This window comes from Hippoglossus hippoglossus, chromosome 1 (genome assembly GCF_009819705.1).
Source record: "Hippoglossus hippoglossus isolate fHipHip1 chromosome 1, fHipHip1.pri, whole genome shotgun sequence".
Classification (NCBI taxonomy): domain Eukaryota; kingdom Metazoa; phylum Chordata; class Actinopteri; order Pleuronectiformes; family Pleuronectidae; genus Hippoglossus; species Hippoglossus hippoglossus.
This window is the reverse complement of record NC_047151.1, coordinates 26,910,541-26,926,495: the sequence shown is the minus strand read 5'-3', so window position 1 is coordinate 26,926,495 and position 15,955 is coordinate 26,910,541. Positions and strand designations below refer to the sequence as shown.

The following is a 15,955-nucleotide window of genomic DNA, read 5'->3' as shown; positions in this document are numbered from 1 at the left end:
TCACAGCAGGTCACCCAATGAGCCACTACAGTGTTATACAAAGTGTACAATCTCTTTCTCTATAGCACTTATACAATATACAATATTGCAGCCTTAAGAATGTATTTTCGCTGCTTTTCTAGTGTGGTCTACACTTGCGTGTGTGTGAATGTGTGTATATGAGGTGGCCTGACGTCGAGTTCAAGTCAACTGGTAACTTAACGTACAGTAATTAAATTATGTCCAAGTTCAAAGTAGCAAAATAACAAACGGTAATTAATGGAAATCAACAAACTTAGGAGCGTGTGGTTGAAAAACTGTTTCTCTGCAGCGTCTTTGTCTCTCGTCAACACCTGGTTCCATTGACCTCATTCTGCTGTATGTGACGTCACTGGCTGGTATTAGTCTCAGCTGGTCAGCTATAGTCAAACTTGTTCTAAAATAAAATGGCTCCAACAGTATTAATGGCAGTTTATTTTCCAGTTCAATTTTAAATCTTTCTTTAATTTGTCTTTTTCATGTCAATCTTTATTGCATCTTAATGAGACACTGAACAGATGAGATTAAAAACATCCCAGTTTCTCTCGAGTCTCCTTTAATTTGATTTTCTTGTGTCAGTGAGATGTTGTGATGTGGATGATACAGGTTTGGTATGAACAGCCACTAAAGTTGTTTCTCACACTCGTACAAACCACAGTTTACTCGACCACCATCAGGCTCAGGATGCAGGTAGGTGCAAAGAGGAAGGAAGTGGGATGTGTTTAACAGTTTGACTTTCTCAGCCTCTTCTGTGTTGTAGGTAGACGTGTCTGTGATGTGACTGAGTTTCATCTTGTGCACATTATTTATCTGTGGACGTTTTTATTGTTTGAAGTCACAGACGAGAGCAGCAGCTACTATGAGTGTAACTGCAGCAGCGAGTGGATTTGTTGTCCTTCTTCTCACTGTGACAGGTACTGTACGTCTACATTCATGTTTCACTCTATTTTACACTCGGACTTCTGATTCACCTGAAGTGAGTTTGAGAAAGAAAGTAAAAATATAAATGAACCATTCATTCATTTTCAGATCACCACCTGTAAAGTGATGCAGAAAGAAAATATATGAAGGAATTATCATCAGTATTAATTTGTATCTTTGTTTAGAAGTTTCTATCGTCTAGAGCTCAAAATATTAAAGAGTCTGCAACTTATTATTATTATTATTATTATTATAATAATCATCATGACTGAGTTCCTCTCCTCTCGATGCAGGAGTTGTCATCAGTGTGTGGAGTCATTAGTTGAAATGCTATGGAATGCTGCTCATGGAAATGTGTCTCTGTGCCGGTGACACCCAGTGACCTCAGGCATCTTGTTTTCAGGTCGTCTCGTTGTCTGATTCTTGTGAACGCAATATCTCAAGATCCCTTTGAGGGAATTTCTTCAAATTTGGTACAAATGTTCATCACTTGGACTCAAAGATGAACTGATGAGGTTTTGGTTGTTGAAGGTCAAGGTCACAGTGGCCTCATGAAACATGTTTTGGCCTCTCGATCATGATATTTCTAGTCTGCCTTTGGAGAATTTCCTAAAAATTTAAGTGAAAAGATGAACTAATCACATTTCAAAGCTCAAACGTCACAGTGACCTCATATGATTCTGGAATAAGGAACACAGACTGAAAATGCTCTGGTTGGTGGAGGCATCCTACAGCAGGGTGGTAATTCTAGTTTGTGCTGTGGTTACAGTGGTGCAGGGTGCGGATGACTGGAGAGTGAGGTGCACTCCTACTCAGATCTGTGCTGTAAAAGGATCGAAGGTGCAAATACGCTGCTCCTACTGGCACCCATCCAGAATAGATGACCTTGATGTTGCAGTGGAGCAAAGGTTCTGGTTTACTAAAGGGCAGGATAGTGAACCTGTGGATCTGAGAGCAGCCTCTGAGTACACAGGGCGTGTGCAGTATCACTGTGGAAACAAGGCCTGCACTCTGACCATCACAGACCTGAGAGAGAGCGACTCGGATGTGTACCAGTTCAGGTTCATAACAAACCAACCTACTGGGAGTTTTACTGGTTCACCTGGAGTCTCCTTGTCTGTCACAGGTAACATTTCAGTTGGAAACAGTGAATCTATGGTTTGTTTATGTGGACAGCTCTGTCTAAAATGATGTGTGTGTTTCTTTACTTTCACAGGTGTCCAGGTGATCAGCACAGAATCATCAGGTTGCAGGACAGAGGACTGTTCATGGTCACGTGTGGAGTGTCAAACCAGTTGTTCTCCAACTCCCAGTCCGTCCTACATCTGGTACAAGAACGAACAAAAGACACTGGGAGAAAAATCTTATAGTGCCTACTTTTATTCAGCAGACAGCATTTCCTGTGCTGTGAGAGGCCACGAGGATTTCCCCTCTGCTCCAGTGTGTGAGTTTACTTCTTCCAATGACCAATGATGTTCTGCTCTTTTAACCTTCTTAGCTAATACACTGACTAGAGTCCGAAATGGATTTGAGGGCTGATGCAGAGTAAAAGAAAGTCTGACACATCAGCTGACATATCATATATTAAAAGAACATTGTAATTGATTCCTAAGATGTTTGTTATCAAACCTTTATGATAAATATTCTGCAGTTGAACAATGAATTTGAATGAGTCCAAACTAGAGTGGCAGTAGTAGTAGAGCACATTCCTCCACCAAGGCCCAACAGTCCATTCAATTCAATCAAGCTGCTCCATATTTCACACACTCCTCGATATCACTCCTCTAAATATGTCGGATCTTTTCCATCAAGATCCATGAATTTGATTCTGGGAAAACGTGGACATTTTGAAAAACACGATCTTGCAATGCTAAAGAAAGTAAAACTAAAATCCTGGATCTGCACCAAAATCTTTCCAGTAATTGTTGCGTAATTGTGCACGAACACCAACCAGCCAACGGACTGGGGTGAAAACATAACCTCTGGGTGGAGGTGATGAAAGCAAATCACAAATACAACCACATATGTAGAGCTGGAATTCAAAACATCATCGTTTTTACTGTAAAGCTAAATGTAGCATCTTTTCTGCATTGTTTATTTCCTGACATGGGAAACAGCCATCTGTGAATTATTGTTAATTACAGCAGTAAAGATTATAGTTGTCATGGTGATAGTCAAAAGATTTTTGTTTTTCAGGTGTCCATGGACATTCATGCGACAGAGTGAATTACATCGACAGGAACATCTGTGCCTTTAAAGGCTCATCAGTGGACATCTCTTGCAGTTACAGCAGTCACTATGATCCTATCACTAAGTCCTGGTTCGTTACTGAGCAGCTGTATCACCCTCGAGCTGTGGACTTACTCAAAGACCCAGAGTTCACACATCGTGTTCAGGTCCTTGAACCAGAGCGAGGGCGCTCCACTCTGAGAATAATGAACCTGAGACTGAGCGATTCAGCCCAGTATCGCTTCACATTCAAATCACAGAGGTCTGAATGGAAGAGAAGTTTCCCTGGCACAACTCTGACTGTCACAGGTACTGAGGAACACTAAGTCACTGTGTTGTTCAGTGGTTCTCAACCTGGGGTCCCACAGCTGCTTCTATGTGTGTTTCCTGTTGACAGATCCAGATGTTCAGGTGATCTGGTCTCCGATTGGTCCAACACTGACTTGTCACAGCAGCTGTCTTCTCTCTGGTCGTCCCTCCTTTGTCTGGTACAAGAATGGAACAGAAATTCACTGGGAAACGTCTCCAACTTTCAGGGGATTCCTTCAACCTGAAAACAGCTATTCCTGTGCTTATGAGCATCACCACTCGTCCCCTGTGTGTGAGTTTACATCTTACATTTTCACTTCCACTTTTCCCTTCAGATTTTGCATGTATGTGAACAGGACTCATGCAAATCCCACTCAGTGATTCCCAAGACAGAGGTGACATGTTCAGTTTTGTGAAGTCTGTATTTAATACAAACAATAATTACTTGGTAAAACTACTAAACACTAAAGGGGGCCTTCCTGTGTCCAAAAGTAAATCAAACACTCTTCTAAAGATGCTGAGAACCAGGGACGGCTGCAAACTATTAAAAGACTATATTCAGCTGAAAAGTTAATATTCACTATAATATTCAGTAAGTTTGGTTCATGTGTTGAGTTATTTTGTACATTCACACACACGGGCTGAAAACAAAACCCTCAGTACCTGCTTCTGTCTGTGCTGGCGCCCCGGGTTAATGATGATCATCTATATTTAAGTAGCACTTATCAAAACCAGAGATTGAAAGGTTCTTCAATTTGGTTAATGAATATTTCTGAGTTGATTTCATGATCTTGCATGTTTTACACCAGACGCTCCAAAGCCTCCCTCTGTGTCAGTGAGTCCCTCTGGTGAGATCATGGAGGGCAGCTCGGTGACTCTGACCTGCAGCAGTGATGCTAACCCAGCAGCTAAATACACCTGGTACAAGGAGAACGAGGACTCACCAAAAGCATCAGGACAAATCTTCACCATCACTGATATCACAGCTGAACATGGTGGAAATTATCAGTGTGAGGCCCAGAACACACAAGGACGTAGTAAGGCCACCTTACATCTGACTGTTGGAGCAGGTGATTTTAGCACTCTGACTTTTACAGCCTACCCCGCCCCCCCCCCCCCCCTCCCTCCCTCCCCCTCCTTCAAGCCCATCATATTGCACATGAACAATACTGACTGACCAACAGCATCACCTGGCAAACTGAGTCATCAGTCTAACCACACTGCTAATGTCTCCTGTCTGTTGTCTAGGGAAGTCAGTGATAATCATGAATATCATCAGGCTGACTCTGGTGGTCATGCTGGTACAAGTGCTTGTCTTGACTCTGTGGACGAGGTAAAACAATACAAATCCATCAGTTCACCCTCTACTCTTTTACTGTCTTCTTCAAATGTCTTCAGACACTAGTTTCAGTGTTATGAAGTTCATTTTGTCAAATGTTGTGTTTGTTGTTGTTTTCGATCCAGGATGAAGAAAACTCTGAGCTTGAAATCAGATGCGAATGAAGCTGTGGAGATGATAGAGGTGAGAGACAGTGAGGCCAAAAGAATGACTCCATATCACTGTTTTCATCTCACTATGTTAGAGAAAGAGATAAAACATTTCTTGGATCAGCTACTTTGTCTGAATCTGCCCCAAAATGTAAAAGGTTCTTTCCATTGACCGTATATTAAAATGGACGTAGACTCTGGGTCTAGAAAGTGAAGTGAATGATCCACTTAGAGTCAAATAGACCATAAAGCACCGCAGGCATTGGGGCATGGATACTGTGTGATTGACAGCTAGTACTGGGTGCAGGTCGCAGGTTTAGGTGGGCGGGCAGTGTCCTTGGGCCCTGAGTCAGGCTCCACCCCCTCTCCTCCAAATATGGTTACTTCTGGTTTCAAAAAAACAAGATGGCGCTGGACAACATGTCAAAAATGGAGGCTTCAAAATGGCAGCTCACAAACCAATGGGTGACGTCACGGTGCGTTGACACTTCTTTCTTGGCCCATGTCCCATCCTTCCACCAAGTTTTGTGGAAATCAGTTTAGCAGTTTTTGTGTAATCCTGCTGATGAACAAACAAACGAATGGACAGGGGGCGCAACAACGTTCAAACTATTTTGAATGAACTGTGATTATATGCAGGTTTCATGAATAAAGTCCAGTGAGGCTTAATATTTTCTCATCTCTCCCCCATCAGTCACACAACTGTCCTGAGTATGACGACGTCGCTGCTGCAGCACAGACAGAAGACACAGAGGAGCAGGAAGACCTGGTGTGAAGCCTCAGGTCAGAGCCACTGTGACAAACATAACCAAGATGGACGACTTCAGAGTACATCCGTACAAGCGAGTTTTACAGAAACCATAGTGTGTAGTTATTAAATACAGGAAATCTGTCCAAGCAACTAAATATCTGAGTGCAAGCGCAGAGTTTGAGCACAAGCAGAGCAAATCTAAGAACCAGCAGGAGCTGTGTGAGTGCAAGCGTAGGGTTTTGAGTAAAAACACCACGAAATCTGAACGTGCAAGTCCAGCTCTCAAACTAAAAGACCACGCTTTTTAATGAAGAGGAAAACACCCACACATTTCCTTTCTACTCATGGTTTCCTGTTTTCTCTTCTCCTCAGGTGCACTGTGATTGGTTGATGAAAGTATGTGAGAGGAAACAGGAAGTATCTATCTTTCCATCCCCGGTTGCAGCAGCAGCAGTTTGTATAGCATGACCTTTAGAGCAAGAGTATTGTTGTGTTGTTTCTTTTCTTTTTCTTTTCTGATGGGTCCAGTCGTCCAGTGGAGCTGATCGTGGACTACAGGAAGAGACAAGGAGTAGAACACGCCCCCCTCTCCATCAACGGGACTATGGTGGAGCGAGTCAGCAGCTTCAGGTTCCTCGGTGTCCACATCAGTGATGACCTGACCTGGACCACACAGACTCCATCAGGAAGACGGCCAGACAGCGGCTCTTCTTCCTCCGGAGGCTCAACATGGATGCCAGGATTGTTTTTTTTCTTTAGGTGTATATATATATTTATATATATATATTTTATTGTCTATTTTAATCTTTTGATGTTCTATTTTATATTATTTTATTCAATATTATTTTTTGCTTGTAATATTCGGAGCATTGCTATAAGAGCCTGTGACCCAAGCATTTCATTGCCAGCGACTGCTTAAGGTAATTGTTGTGCATATGACATTAAACTCTTGAATCTTGAATCTTGAAGTCGTTTCTCACACTCTGTTAAATGAAGAAATTCACAGTTTGTACAAAACACAAGTTAATCTTTGTTTTAGAGTATTGTTGTGTTGTTTCTTTTCTTTTTCTTTTCTGATGGGTCCAGTCGTCCAGTTTCGCAGCTTTACTTTATTTCTGTGAGCTTTAGTTCTGATGTTGGTTTAGGTTGAAGGAAGATTCTCAGGTCCTACGACCCTTTGTGGGTTGGTGTGTTGGGTTTTCCTTCTTTTGTCCATTTTGCCGGCCTGTTATTGAAGTTGTTGTCTTTTCTACAATAAATAGATTTTTTTTTTGCTGTTACCCTCTGAACTATGTTGGACGTCTTGGTGATGAGCCTTTGAGGCTGTGGTAACACCACGTGACTCATCTCGTGTCTTATACATGATATTAATGTGGTTATTACATGGATAATGAATTATTATGTATCGTGATTTTATGATTCTTTCTTAAATAAAATGTTTTTGGTCTTTTGTTTTCACTCCTTATCTATTTGTTTGTTTGTTTTTCAGCAGAATTACACCAGAAAACTAAAAACAGATTTTTCCTCAAACTCATCAAATTTGGGCAGGAATCCTGATAAAGGGGCGGAGCCAGGAGCCTGTTTGTATCACTTTCTTTATAATTGTGAGACTGATGAAAACAGTCAGGATTATTTAGAGGACTGGTTTCTATGAGTGATTGAACTCTGCTGCAGCTCGATTGAATTGAGGGAGATTGAATTGATGGAGGCTGGCATGTGCACACATAGACACCAAAGGGGGCTTGAGCCACTGCCCTTTTTCTTCCTCGAGAGAAAGTGCCCTTTTTTAAATACATGAATATTATATTCCTGTTTGCGCACAGTTTCCCTGTCAAACAAATATATTGAAATATAATAAAAACTCTAAATATCAGGTGGGGGGTTTAGACTACTCTCTGTACCCTCCCTCCCTCCACGTCTCCTGCACAGAGCTGAGCACTGGAGCTGTGGACATTTCTCCATTCTTAGAAGCATCGCGACTCGGACTCTGAATAATTCTAACAGCGCTGCTCCAGGACAGACACTCGTTAAAGATCCGGTCTGTGTCAGAGTCTCTGTCGGAGTCTGCTTCCTCCTCACTCCTCCTCTGACCTGCGCTCACTTTACACTTTAACATCAAACACCAGCACTGATCACAAGTTATCAGGACACCTACAGGACTGACATTTACTTTGTGTTGGTTTGATTCGCTTTAGAGTTTATGAGACACATGTTTAAACCTGCGACACAACACGAGACGTGACGTGACACAGTCAGGACATCAGGGTTAAAGTGTGGTTATCAGTTTGTGTGATGAGGGACAGAGACCAACACACACACACACACACACACACACTCCTGCAGACAGAAGAGTTCCTCCCACAGATTCCGACGTAACACAGTGTTTTAACTTCTTTGTTGCAGAAGAAGCGACGCCCCGTTCATCCAGGAACATAAATATGAATTCAGCAGGTTTTTATAAAGTTCAGTTCTAAATGTGATGATTAGAAAACATCAGAGGATCAAAGTCACTTGTTGACCTGCGGAGTAATGGCCTCAGTGCAGTGGAGCTGTAAAGGCAAAAATCAGAGTTTGTCCTTTTAAGCTTTAGGTGCAGGACACAAGTCTAAACTGAATGAATGTCCAATCAGTGTGGAGAGCACTGACCACTGTCATAGACTGACTGTTGTAATTGAAAACCTCGTTTTGTAAGTTACAGCACAACTGTAAGAACAGTAACAGTCTATAATACTTTTTAAAGCACTTTCTAAATAAAAACGGATTTCACATTTGTCTGACTGATTTTATTAACTGATGAAAAAGCAGCCATGGGACATTGTGGATGTGGAACACTTTGACTTTTAGTTTTCACAATACACCCACACCACAAAGTTGATCCAACTTGAAAAAGGTAAGTAAATAAATTTACTTCATATTTACTTATTTATTTGATTTGAAAACTGTATGAACAAAATGTGTCAGATTTTTCCAACTTAAAAACAGCTGGTGAAGTTGTAAAACAAGCTAGTCTGATTTAACTGAATAGTTGTGTTTACTCAGGCTACAACCATATAACTGCGTTTCTAAACAAAAACGATCTCTCTCCACGTTCTGCTTGTGCTTTAATGTAGTATCAGACTAATCAGAACAATCAGTTCCAGAGTTGAGGTGGAGTTCATGTGAATTTCAGTCAGGAACTGATTCTTCTGATTATTCCGACTCCATGTTAACGCACAACCAGAGCACAGTGGGAGGCTCCGCCCATCTAACCCAACAGTCGATGGTTCCTGTGTCGCTCTACTGCTCACGTGCACCTGTGCATGAGCTCATGAAGTCCAGTCTACACAAGTGAACAGTTTTACACGTGTATCAGACAAAACAAGTTTGACTCACATGAGTTGAATCCTCGTGAGAAATAAGTGCAGGCATCATTCCCAAAATAAAAGAACATTTCTTCATTTTAACGAGGGGATTTACTGGTGTTTGTCCGTTCCTGCATGTTAATAATGTAAAGAGGAAGGAAGCCAAGGTTGTAACTGATCTATGATTTCTATCTGTCATCGTGACTGGCTGACAAACATCGTTTCTCAAGGGTGGAATCTAGCTGCTACATCTCTCTCTCTCTCTCTCTCTCTCTCTCTCTCTCTCTCTCTCTCAAACCAGCAGTCAAGCACTCGGCACCCATGCAAAATTTCTCTGGAGGAGTTTTCTAGTTCATCCAACTGTTTATTTCTTTCCTCTCATCTAGAAGAAACAAGTCCTTCACACAACAATGTGAGTGCGGTGAGAGACCAGAAGACAGAGCGCAGGTAAATGAATAGTTTCATTTAAAAGCACTTGATCTCCACTCTTCAAGGCTGCCTCATTAACCGGTGGCGTTCTGCATCATTGTGATTTGATGAGAAGGGTCAGACCATGAATGTCTTGGGAGGTCATATTCCTTTACTCTAACAAAAAGCTTAAACTCCATAAGGGAGAAACTGACTGGATCTCTTATGCCTCTGTGCCGGCGACAGCCAATGGCCGGTGGCGTTATGTTTACAGGTTGTTGTCTGTCCGATGGCGACTGTGGAGGTCAGAGGTCAAGGTGACTGTGACCTCCCTAAACCATTTTTAGCCTCATGAACAAATTAAGAGAATCATTTCAAATTTGGCATAAATGTTCACTTACACTCATGAATTAGCTGATTGGTCAAAGCTCAAGGCCACAGTGGCCACACCAACATGTTCTGGGCCTTTTGAACATGATATCTCAAATCTGCCTTTAAGGAATTTCTTGAAACTTTGACTTAAAGATGAACAGATTGGATTTTGTCACGATGGTCTCATATGAGGCAAGAAATAAATGTATGAATATTGAAACTGCACTGGTTGGAGGAGGCGCACAACCGAAGGGCAGTAATTCTAGTGAGGGAGTAAAATGTAGAGTAAATGTTTCATGGTGGTGACACCGGGTTCATCTGTTAAGAAGATGAGCTGGTGACCAGCAGGGAAAAACAGAAAGCTCCAAGATCACTGCTGCCATCACAGTTTGATTCAGCAGAGTAGGATCAGGCCCACAACAAAGAGAAACTCTCAGTACCCAACAAGTTAAAGAGTAAGACACAGATTCCAGCCTGATCCCAGCTAGTATTTTACTGTATGACCAGATTTCAGCTGCGGCACACACACGACCAGCAGAGCCGCACGATGACATCCACTACGCCAGCGTCTGCTTCACCAAGAACCGGGCAGATGCCATCTACTCCAACATAGGTCGAGTTCAACCCCAGAGAGAAACTGAGGAAGACAAGGAGGAGGCTGAATACAGCGCTGTTCGATTTGACAGTGCAACAGGGTGAGCAGCTCCACACGTGAACATTTTCATCACTACACTTATTGAGGTTAAAAACTGTGGGTGTGAGTGGTTTATTCTGCCCTTCACAGAACAAGACGTGAAGAAGAGGGGGACGATTCATCTGCAGTGTACAGCACAGTCACCAAACACTGAAGAAACACAACATGAATCTGTTGTTTATATGTGGATTTTACAGCCTCACGGAACCAGAAGAAATAAAACATATAGACATGTGCAGTGTTTTTAAAGGTTTGTTTTCTTTCTTGATGGGTTGGTTAACCCAGATTACAAATTCTCTCACTTCTCACTTTGGAAGCCACGAAAGTCTGCACAGAGCTGAGCACTGGAGCTGTGGACATTTCTTCATTCTTAGAAGCATCGCGATTCGGAGTCTCTGTCGGAGTCTGCTTCCTCCTCACTCCTCCTCTGACCTGCGCTCACTTTACACTTTAACATCAAACACCAGCACTGATCACAAGTTATCAGGACACCTACAGGACTGACGTTTACTTTGTGTTGGTTTGATTCGCTTTAGAGTTTATGAGACACATGTTTAAAACCTGCGACACAACACGAGACGTGACGTGACACAGTCAGGACATCAGGGTTAAAGTGTGGTTATCAGTTTGTGTGATGAGGGACAGAGACCAACACACACACACACACACACACACACTCCTGCAGACAGAAGAGTTCCTCCCACAGATTCCGACGTAACACAGTGTTTTAACTTCTTTGTTGCAGAAGAAGCGACGCCCCGTTCATCCAGGAACATAAATATGAATTCAGCAGGTTTTTTATAAAGTTCAGTTCTAAATGTGATGATTAGAAAACATCAGAGGATCAAAGTCACTTGTTGACCTGCGGAGTAATGGCCTCAGTGCAGTGGAGCTGTAAAGGCAAAAATCAGAGTTTGTCCTTTTAAGCTTCAGGTGCAGGACACAAGTCTAAACTGAATGAATGTCCAATCAGTGTGGAGAGCACTGACCACTGTCATAGACTGACTGTTGTAATTGAAAACCTCGTTTTGTAAGTTACAGCACAACTGTAAGAACAGTAACAGTCTATAATACTTTTTAAAGCACTTTCTAAATAAAAACTGATTTCACATTTGTCTGACTGATTTTATTAACTGATGAAAAAGCAGCCATGGGACATTGTGGATGTGGAACACTTTGACTTTTAGTTTTCACAATACACCCACACCACAAAGTTGATCCAACTTGAAAAAGGTAAGTAAATAAATTTACTTCATATTTACTTATTTATTTGATTTGAAAACTGTATGAACAAAATGTGTCAGATTTTTCCAACTTAAAAACAGCTGGTGAAGTTGTAAAACAAGCTAGTCTGATTTAACTGAATAGTTGTATTTACTCAGGCTACAACCATATAACTGCGTTTCTAAACAAAAACGATCTCTCTCCACGTTCTGCTTGTGCTTTAATGTAGTATCAGACTAATCAGAACAATCAGTTCCAGAGTTGAGGTGGAGTTCATGTGAATTTCAGTCAGGAACTGATTCTTCTGATTATTCCGACTCCATGTTAACGCACAACCAGAGCACAGTGGGAGGCTCCGCCCATCTAACCCAACAGTCGATGGTTCCTGTGTCGCTCTACTGCTCACGTGCACCTGTGCATGAGCTCATGAAGTCCAGTCTACACAAGTGAACAGTTTTACACGTGTATCAGACAAAACAAGTTTGACTCACATGAGTTGAATCCTCGTGAGAAATAAGTGCAGGCATCATTCCCAAAATAAAAGAACATTTCTTCATTTTAACGAGGGGATTTACTGGTGTTTGTCCGTTCCTGCATGTTAATAATGTAAAGAGGAAGGAAGCCAAGGTTGTAACTGATCTATGATTTCTATCTGTCATCGTGACTGGCTGACAAACATCGTTTCTCAAGGGTGGAATCTAGCTGCTACATGTCTCTCTCTCTCTCTCTCTCTCTCTCTCTCTCTCTCTCTCTCTCACTCTCTCTCTCTCTGTCTCTCTCTCTCTCTCTCTCTCTCTCTCTCTCTCTCCCTGTCTCTCTCTCTCCCTCCCTCTCTCTCTCTCTCTCTCTCTCTCAAACCAGCAGTCAAGCACTCGGCACACATGCAAAATTTCTCTGGAGGAGTTTTCTAGTTCATCCAACTGTTTATTTCTTTCCTCCCATCTAGAAGAAACAAGTCCTTCACACAACAACGTGAGTGCGGTGAGAGACCAGAAGACAGAGCGCAGGTAAATGAATAGTTTCATTTAAAAGCACTTGATCTCCACTCTTCAAGGCTGCCTCATTAACCGGTGGCGTTCTGCATCATTGTGATTTGATGAGAAGGGTCAGACCATGAATGTCTTGGGAGGTCATATTCCTTTACTCTAACGAAAAGCTTAAACTCCATAAGGGAGAAACTGACTGGATCTCTTATGCCTCTGTGCCGGCGACAGCCAGTGGCCGGAGGCGTTATGTTTACAGGTTGTTGTCTGTCCGATGGCGACTGTGGAGGTCAGAGGTCAAGGTGACTGTGACCTCCCTAAACCATTTTTAGCCTCATGAACAGATTGAGAGAATCATTTCAAATTTGGCACAAATGCTCACTGACACTCATGAATGACCTGATTGGTCAAAGGTCAAGGCCACAGTGGCCACACCAACATGTTTTGGGCCTTTTGAACATGATATCTCAAATCTGCCTTTAAGGAATTCCTTGAAACTTTGACTTAAAGATGAACATATTGGATTTTGTCACGATGGTCTCATATGAGGCAAGAAATAAATGTATGAATATTGAAACTGCACTGGTTGGAGGAGGCGCACAACCGAAGGGCAGTAATTCTAGTTAGGGAGTAAAATGTAGAGTAAATGTTTCATGGTGGTGACACCGGGTTCATCTGTTAAGAAGATGAGCTGGTGACCAGCAGGGAAAAACAGAAAGCTCCAAGATCACTGCTGCCATCACAGTTTGATTCAGCAGAGTAGGATCAGGCCCACAACAAAGAGAAACTCTCAGTACCCAACAAGTTAAAGAGTAAGACACAGATTCCAGCCTGATCCCAGCTAGTATTTTACTGTACGACCAGATTTCAGCTGCGGCACACACACAACCAGCAGAGCCGCACGATGACGTCCACTACGCCAGCGTCTGCTTCACCCAGAACCGGGCAGATGCCATCTACTCCAACATAGGTCGAGTTCAACCCCAGAGAGAAACTGAGGAAGACAAGGAGGAGGCTGAATACAGCGCTGTTCGATTTGACAGTGCAACAGGGTGAGCAGCTCCACACGTGAACATTTTCATCACTACACTTATTGAGGTTAAAAACTGTGGGTGTGAGTGGTTTATTCTGCCCTTCACAGAACAAGACGTGAAGAAGAGGGGGACGATTCATCTGCAGTGTACAGCACAGTCACCAAACACTGAAGAAACACAACATGAATCTGTTGTTTATATGTGGATTTTACAGCATCACGGAGCCAGAAGAAATAAAACATATAGACATGTGCAGTGTTTGTAAAGGTTTGTTTTCTTTCTTGATGGGTTGGTTAACCCAGATTACAAATTCTCTCACTTCTCACTTTGGAAGCCACGAAAGGTAAAGGTAAGAAAGTTGTTCTTCTTCTCCCATAATTGAAAATATTTCCCAGGGTCAACCAGGTGTAGAGTTAGCCTCAGGTTAGGCTAACGCTAACCGTAAGGTATGTTACTGTCAAAATGTTACAAATAACAATAATATTAACTTCTAAATATTATAAATTGTAATTAGTTGTAACTAATATTAGAACAGCTAAAAGATTTTATATCAATCAATGGAAGTGACCAATAAATAAATCTAATAAAGAATTGTTCCATAATAATATTTAAAGGACTATTGAAGTCGTCAGCTGAGAATCATGAAGCACTTGACATAAAAACTAGGTCAACAAGTTTATTGCTAATAATGTTTCTGGACGATTAAAGTACATCAGTACATTTTGAAGATTTAACAGGAGATTGTTGCAGAAGTGACACCCGCTCATCCAGGAACACAAAAAAGCTTCATGTTTTATATTCACGTTTCCATGGTGACATGTCAAACTTTGATGTTTCACCATGAAACAGGAATTTGTTTTAACTCAAATTTACAACGTCTAATCTTCACTAAACTTCACGTTTGATACTGAATATAAAGATGGACAACATGACAGCTACCCCAAAGTGAAGCCAAATGATATCTGTCACCCCCTGGTGGCTGGCTGCAGTATTTGTCATAAACCCGTCCTCTTCCATGTCAGTGGATGGGACATGGACCAAACTAAAAAATGTCTGTCTACAAATCAAATACCTTTTTCTTAAAGATGGTGCCTGTCATTCTTGGTAGTTCTTCTCACACTGGTGCATCTTCAAGTGTTCATTTTTTTTAAATCATTCATATTCAGTCACAGTCATTGTGCCACCTACTGGTCACTGGAAGTAACCCTTGTGTTAATTACCCTTTGGTTTACAAGGAATGTTCATGTCGTGTTCTACTCTTGATATACAGCAGCATAGTGCGTGCAGGGTGTGTTCTCCGGTGCCACATAGTGGACACAGGAAGCATGTACACAGCTGCACACTCCACGCCGGAATTAGCATCTTTCTCAATCGTGCAGTGTCGGACGGTTGAGAAAAGTAAACCTCTGCGTCCACTGGCTGGATCGAGGGGGGGGGGGGGCAGGCCTGTTCAACGCTGCTTACAGCTTTAGTTGAGGATGATTCAGGTTTGGTGGGAACAGCCACTAAAGTCGTTTCTAACACTCTGTAAAATGAGGAAATTCAGTTTGTACAAAACACAAGTTACTTCTTTGTTTTAGCTTTAATTTAACATCATTGGGCTCAGCATGCAAGTAAGTGTAAAGAGGAAGGAAGTTAGCTATATTTAACAGTTTAAATTTATCTTTTTCTTACAGAATCTGTCTTTATTCTCAGACTCTTCTGTGTTGTAGGTAGACGTGTCTGTGATGTGACTGAGTTTCATCTTGTGCACATTATTTATCTGTGGACGTTTTTATTGTTTGAAGTCACAGACGAGAGCAGCAGCTACTATGAGTGTAACTGCAGCAGCGAGTGGATTTGTTGTCCTTCTTCTCACTGTGACAGGTACTGTACGTCTACATTCATGTTGTCACTCTATTTTACATTCGGACTTCTGATTCACCTGAAGTGAGTTTGAGAAAGAAAGTAAAAATATAAATGAACCATTCATTCATTTTCAGATCACCACCTGTAAAGTGATGCAGAAAGAAAATATATGAAGGAATTATCATCATTATTTTGTATCTTTGTTTAGAAGTTTCTATCGTCTAGAGCTCAAAATATTAAAGAGTCTGCAACTTATTATTATTATTATTCTCATCATGACTGAGGTCCTCTCCTCTCGATGCAGGAATTGTCATCAGTGTGTGGAGTCATCAGTT

At 41.8% G+C, this 15,955-nt stretch overlaps 1 protein-coding gene and 2 long non-coding RNA genes across 3 annotated transcripts in view; all 3 read left to right on the top strand.

Moving 5' to 3' along the window:
- LOC117766429 overlaps window positions 1-4,980 on the top strand; it is a 5,636-nt gene extending 656 nt beyond the window's left edge. The window contains exons 2-7 of the mRNA XM_034593478.1: window positions 1,408-1,412; window positions 1,709-2,065; window positions 2,156-2,383; window positions 3,136-3,477; window positions 4,726-4,778; window positions 4,942-4,980. Coding sequence (XP_034449369.1) covers window positions 1,408-1,412; window positions 1,709-2,065; window positions 2,156-2,383; window positions 3,136-3,477; window positions 4,726-4,778; window positions 4,942-4,980 — 1,024 coding nt within the window. The remainder of the gene's footprint in view (window positions 1-1,407; window positions 1,413-1,708; window positions 2,066-2,155; window positions 2,384-3,135; window positions 3,478-4,725; window positions 4,779-4,941) is intronic.
- A 4,492-nt stretch (window positions 4,981-9,472) lies between these two features.
- On the top strand, window positions 9,473-10,768 carry LOC117759131. Its single transcript, XR_004613428.1, has 3 exons — window positions 9,473-9,504; window positions 10,345-10,532; window positions 10,622-10,768. It is a non-coding gene; the product is annotated as an uncharacterized LOC117759131 (long non-coding RNA).
- A 1,906-nt stretch (window positions 10,769-12,674) lies between these two features.
- On the top strand, window positions 12,675-14,161 carry LOC117758692. Its single transcript, XR_004613345.1, has 3 exons — window positions 12,675-12,762; window positions 13,603-13,790; window positions 13,880-14,161. It is a non-coding gene; the product is annotated as an uncharacterized LOC117758692 (long non-coding RNA).
- The last annotated feature ends 1,794 nt before the right edge of the window (window positions 14,162-15,955 follow it).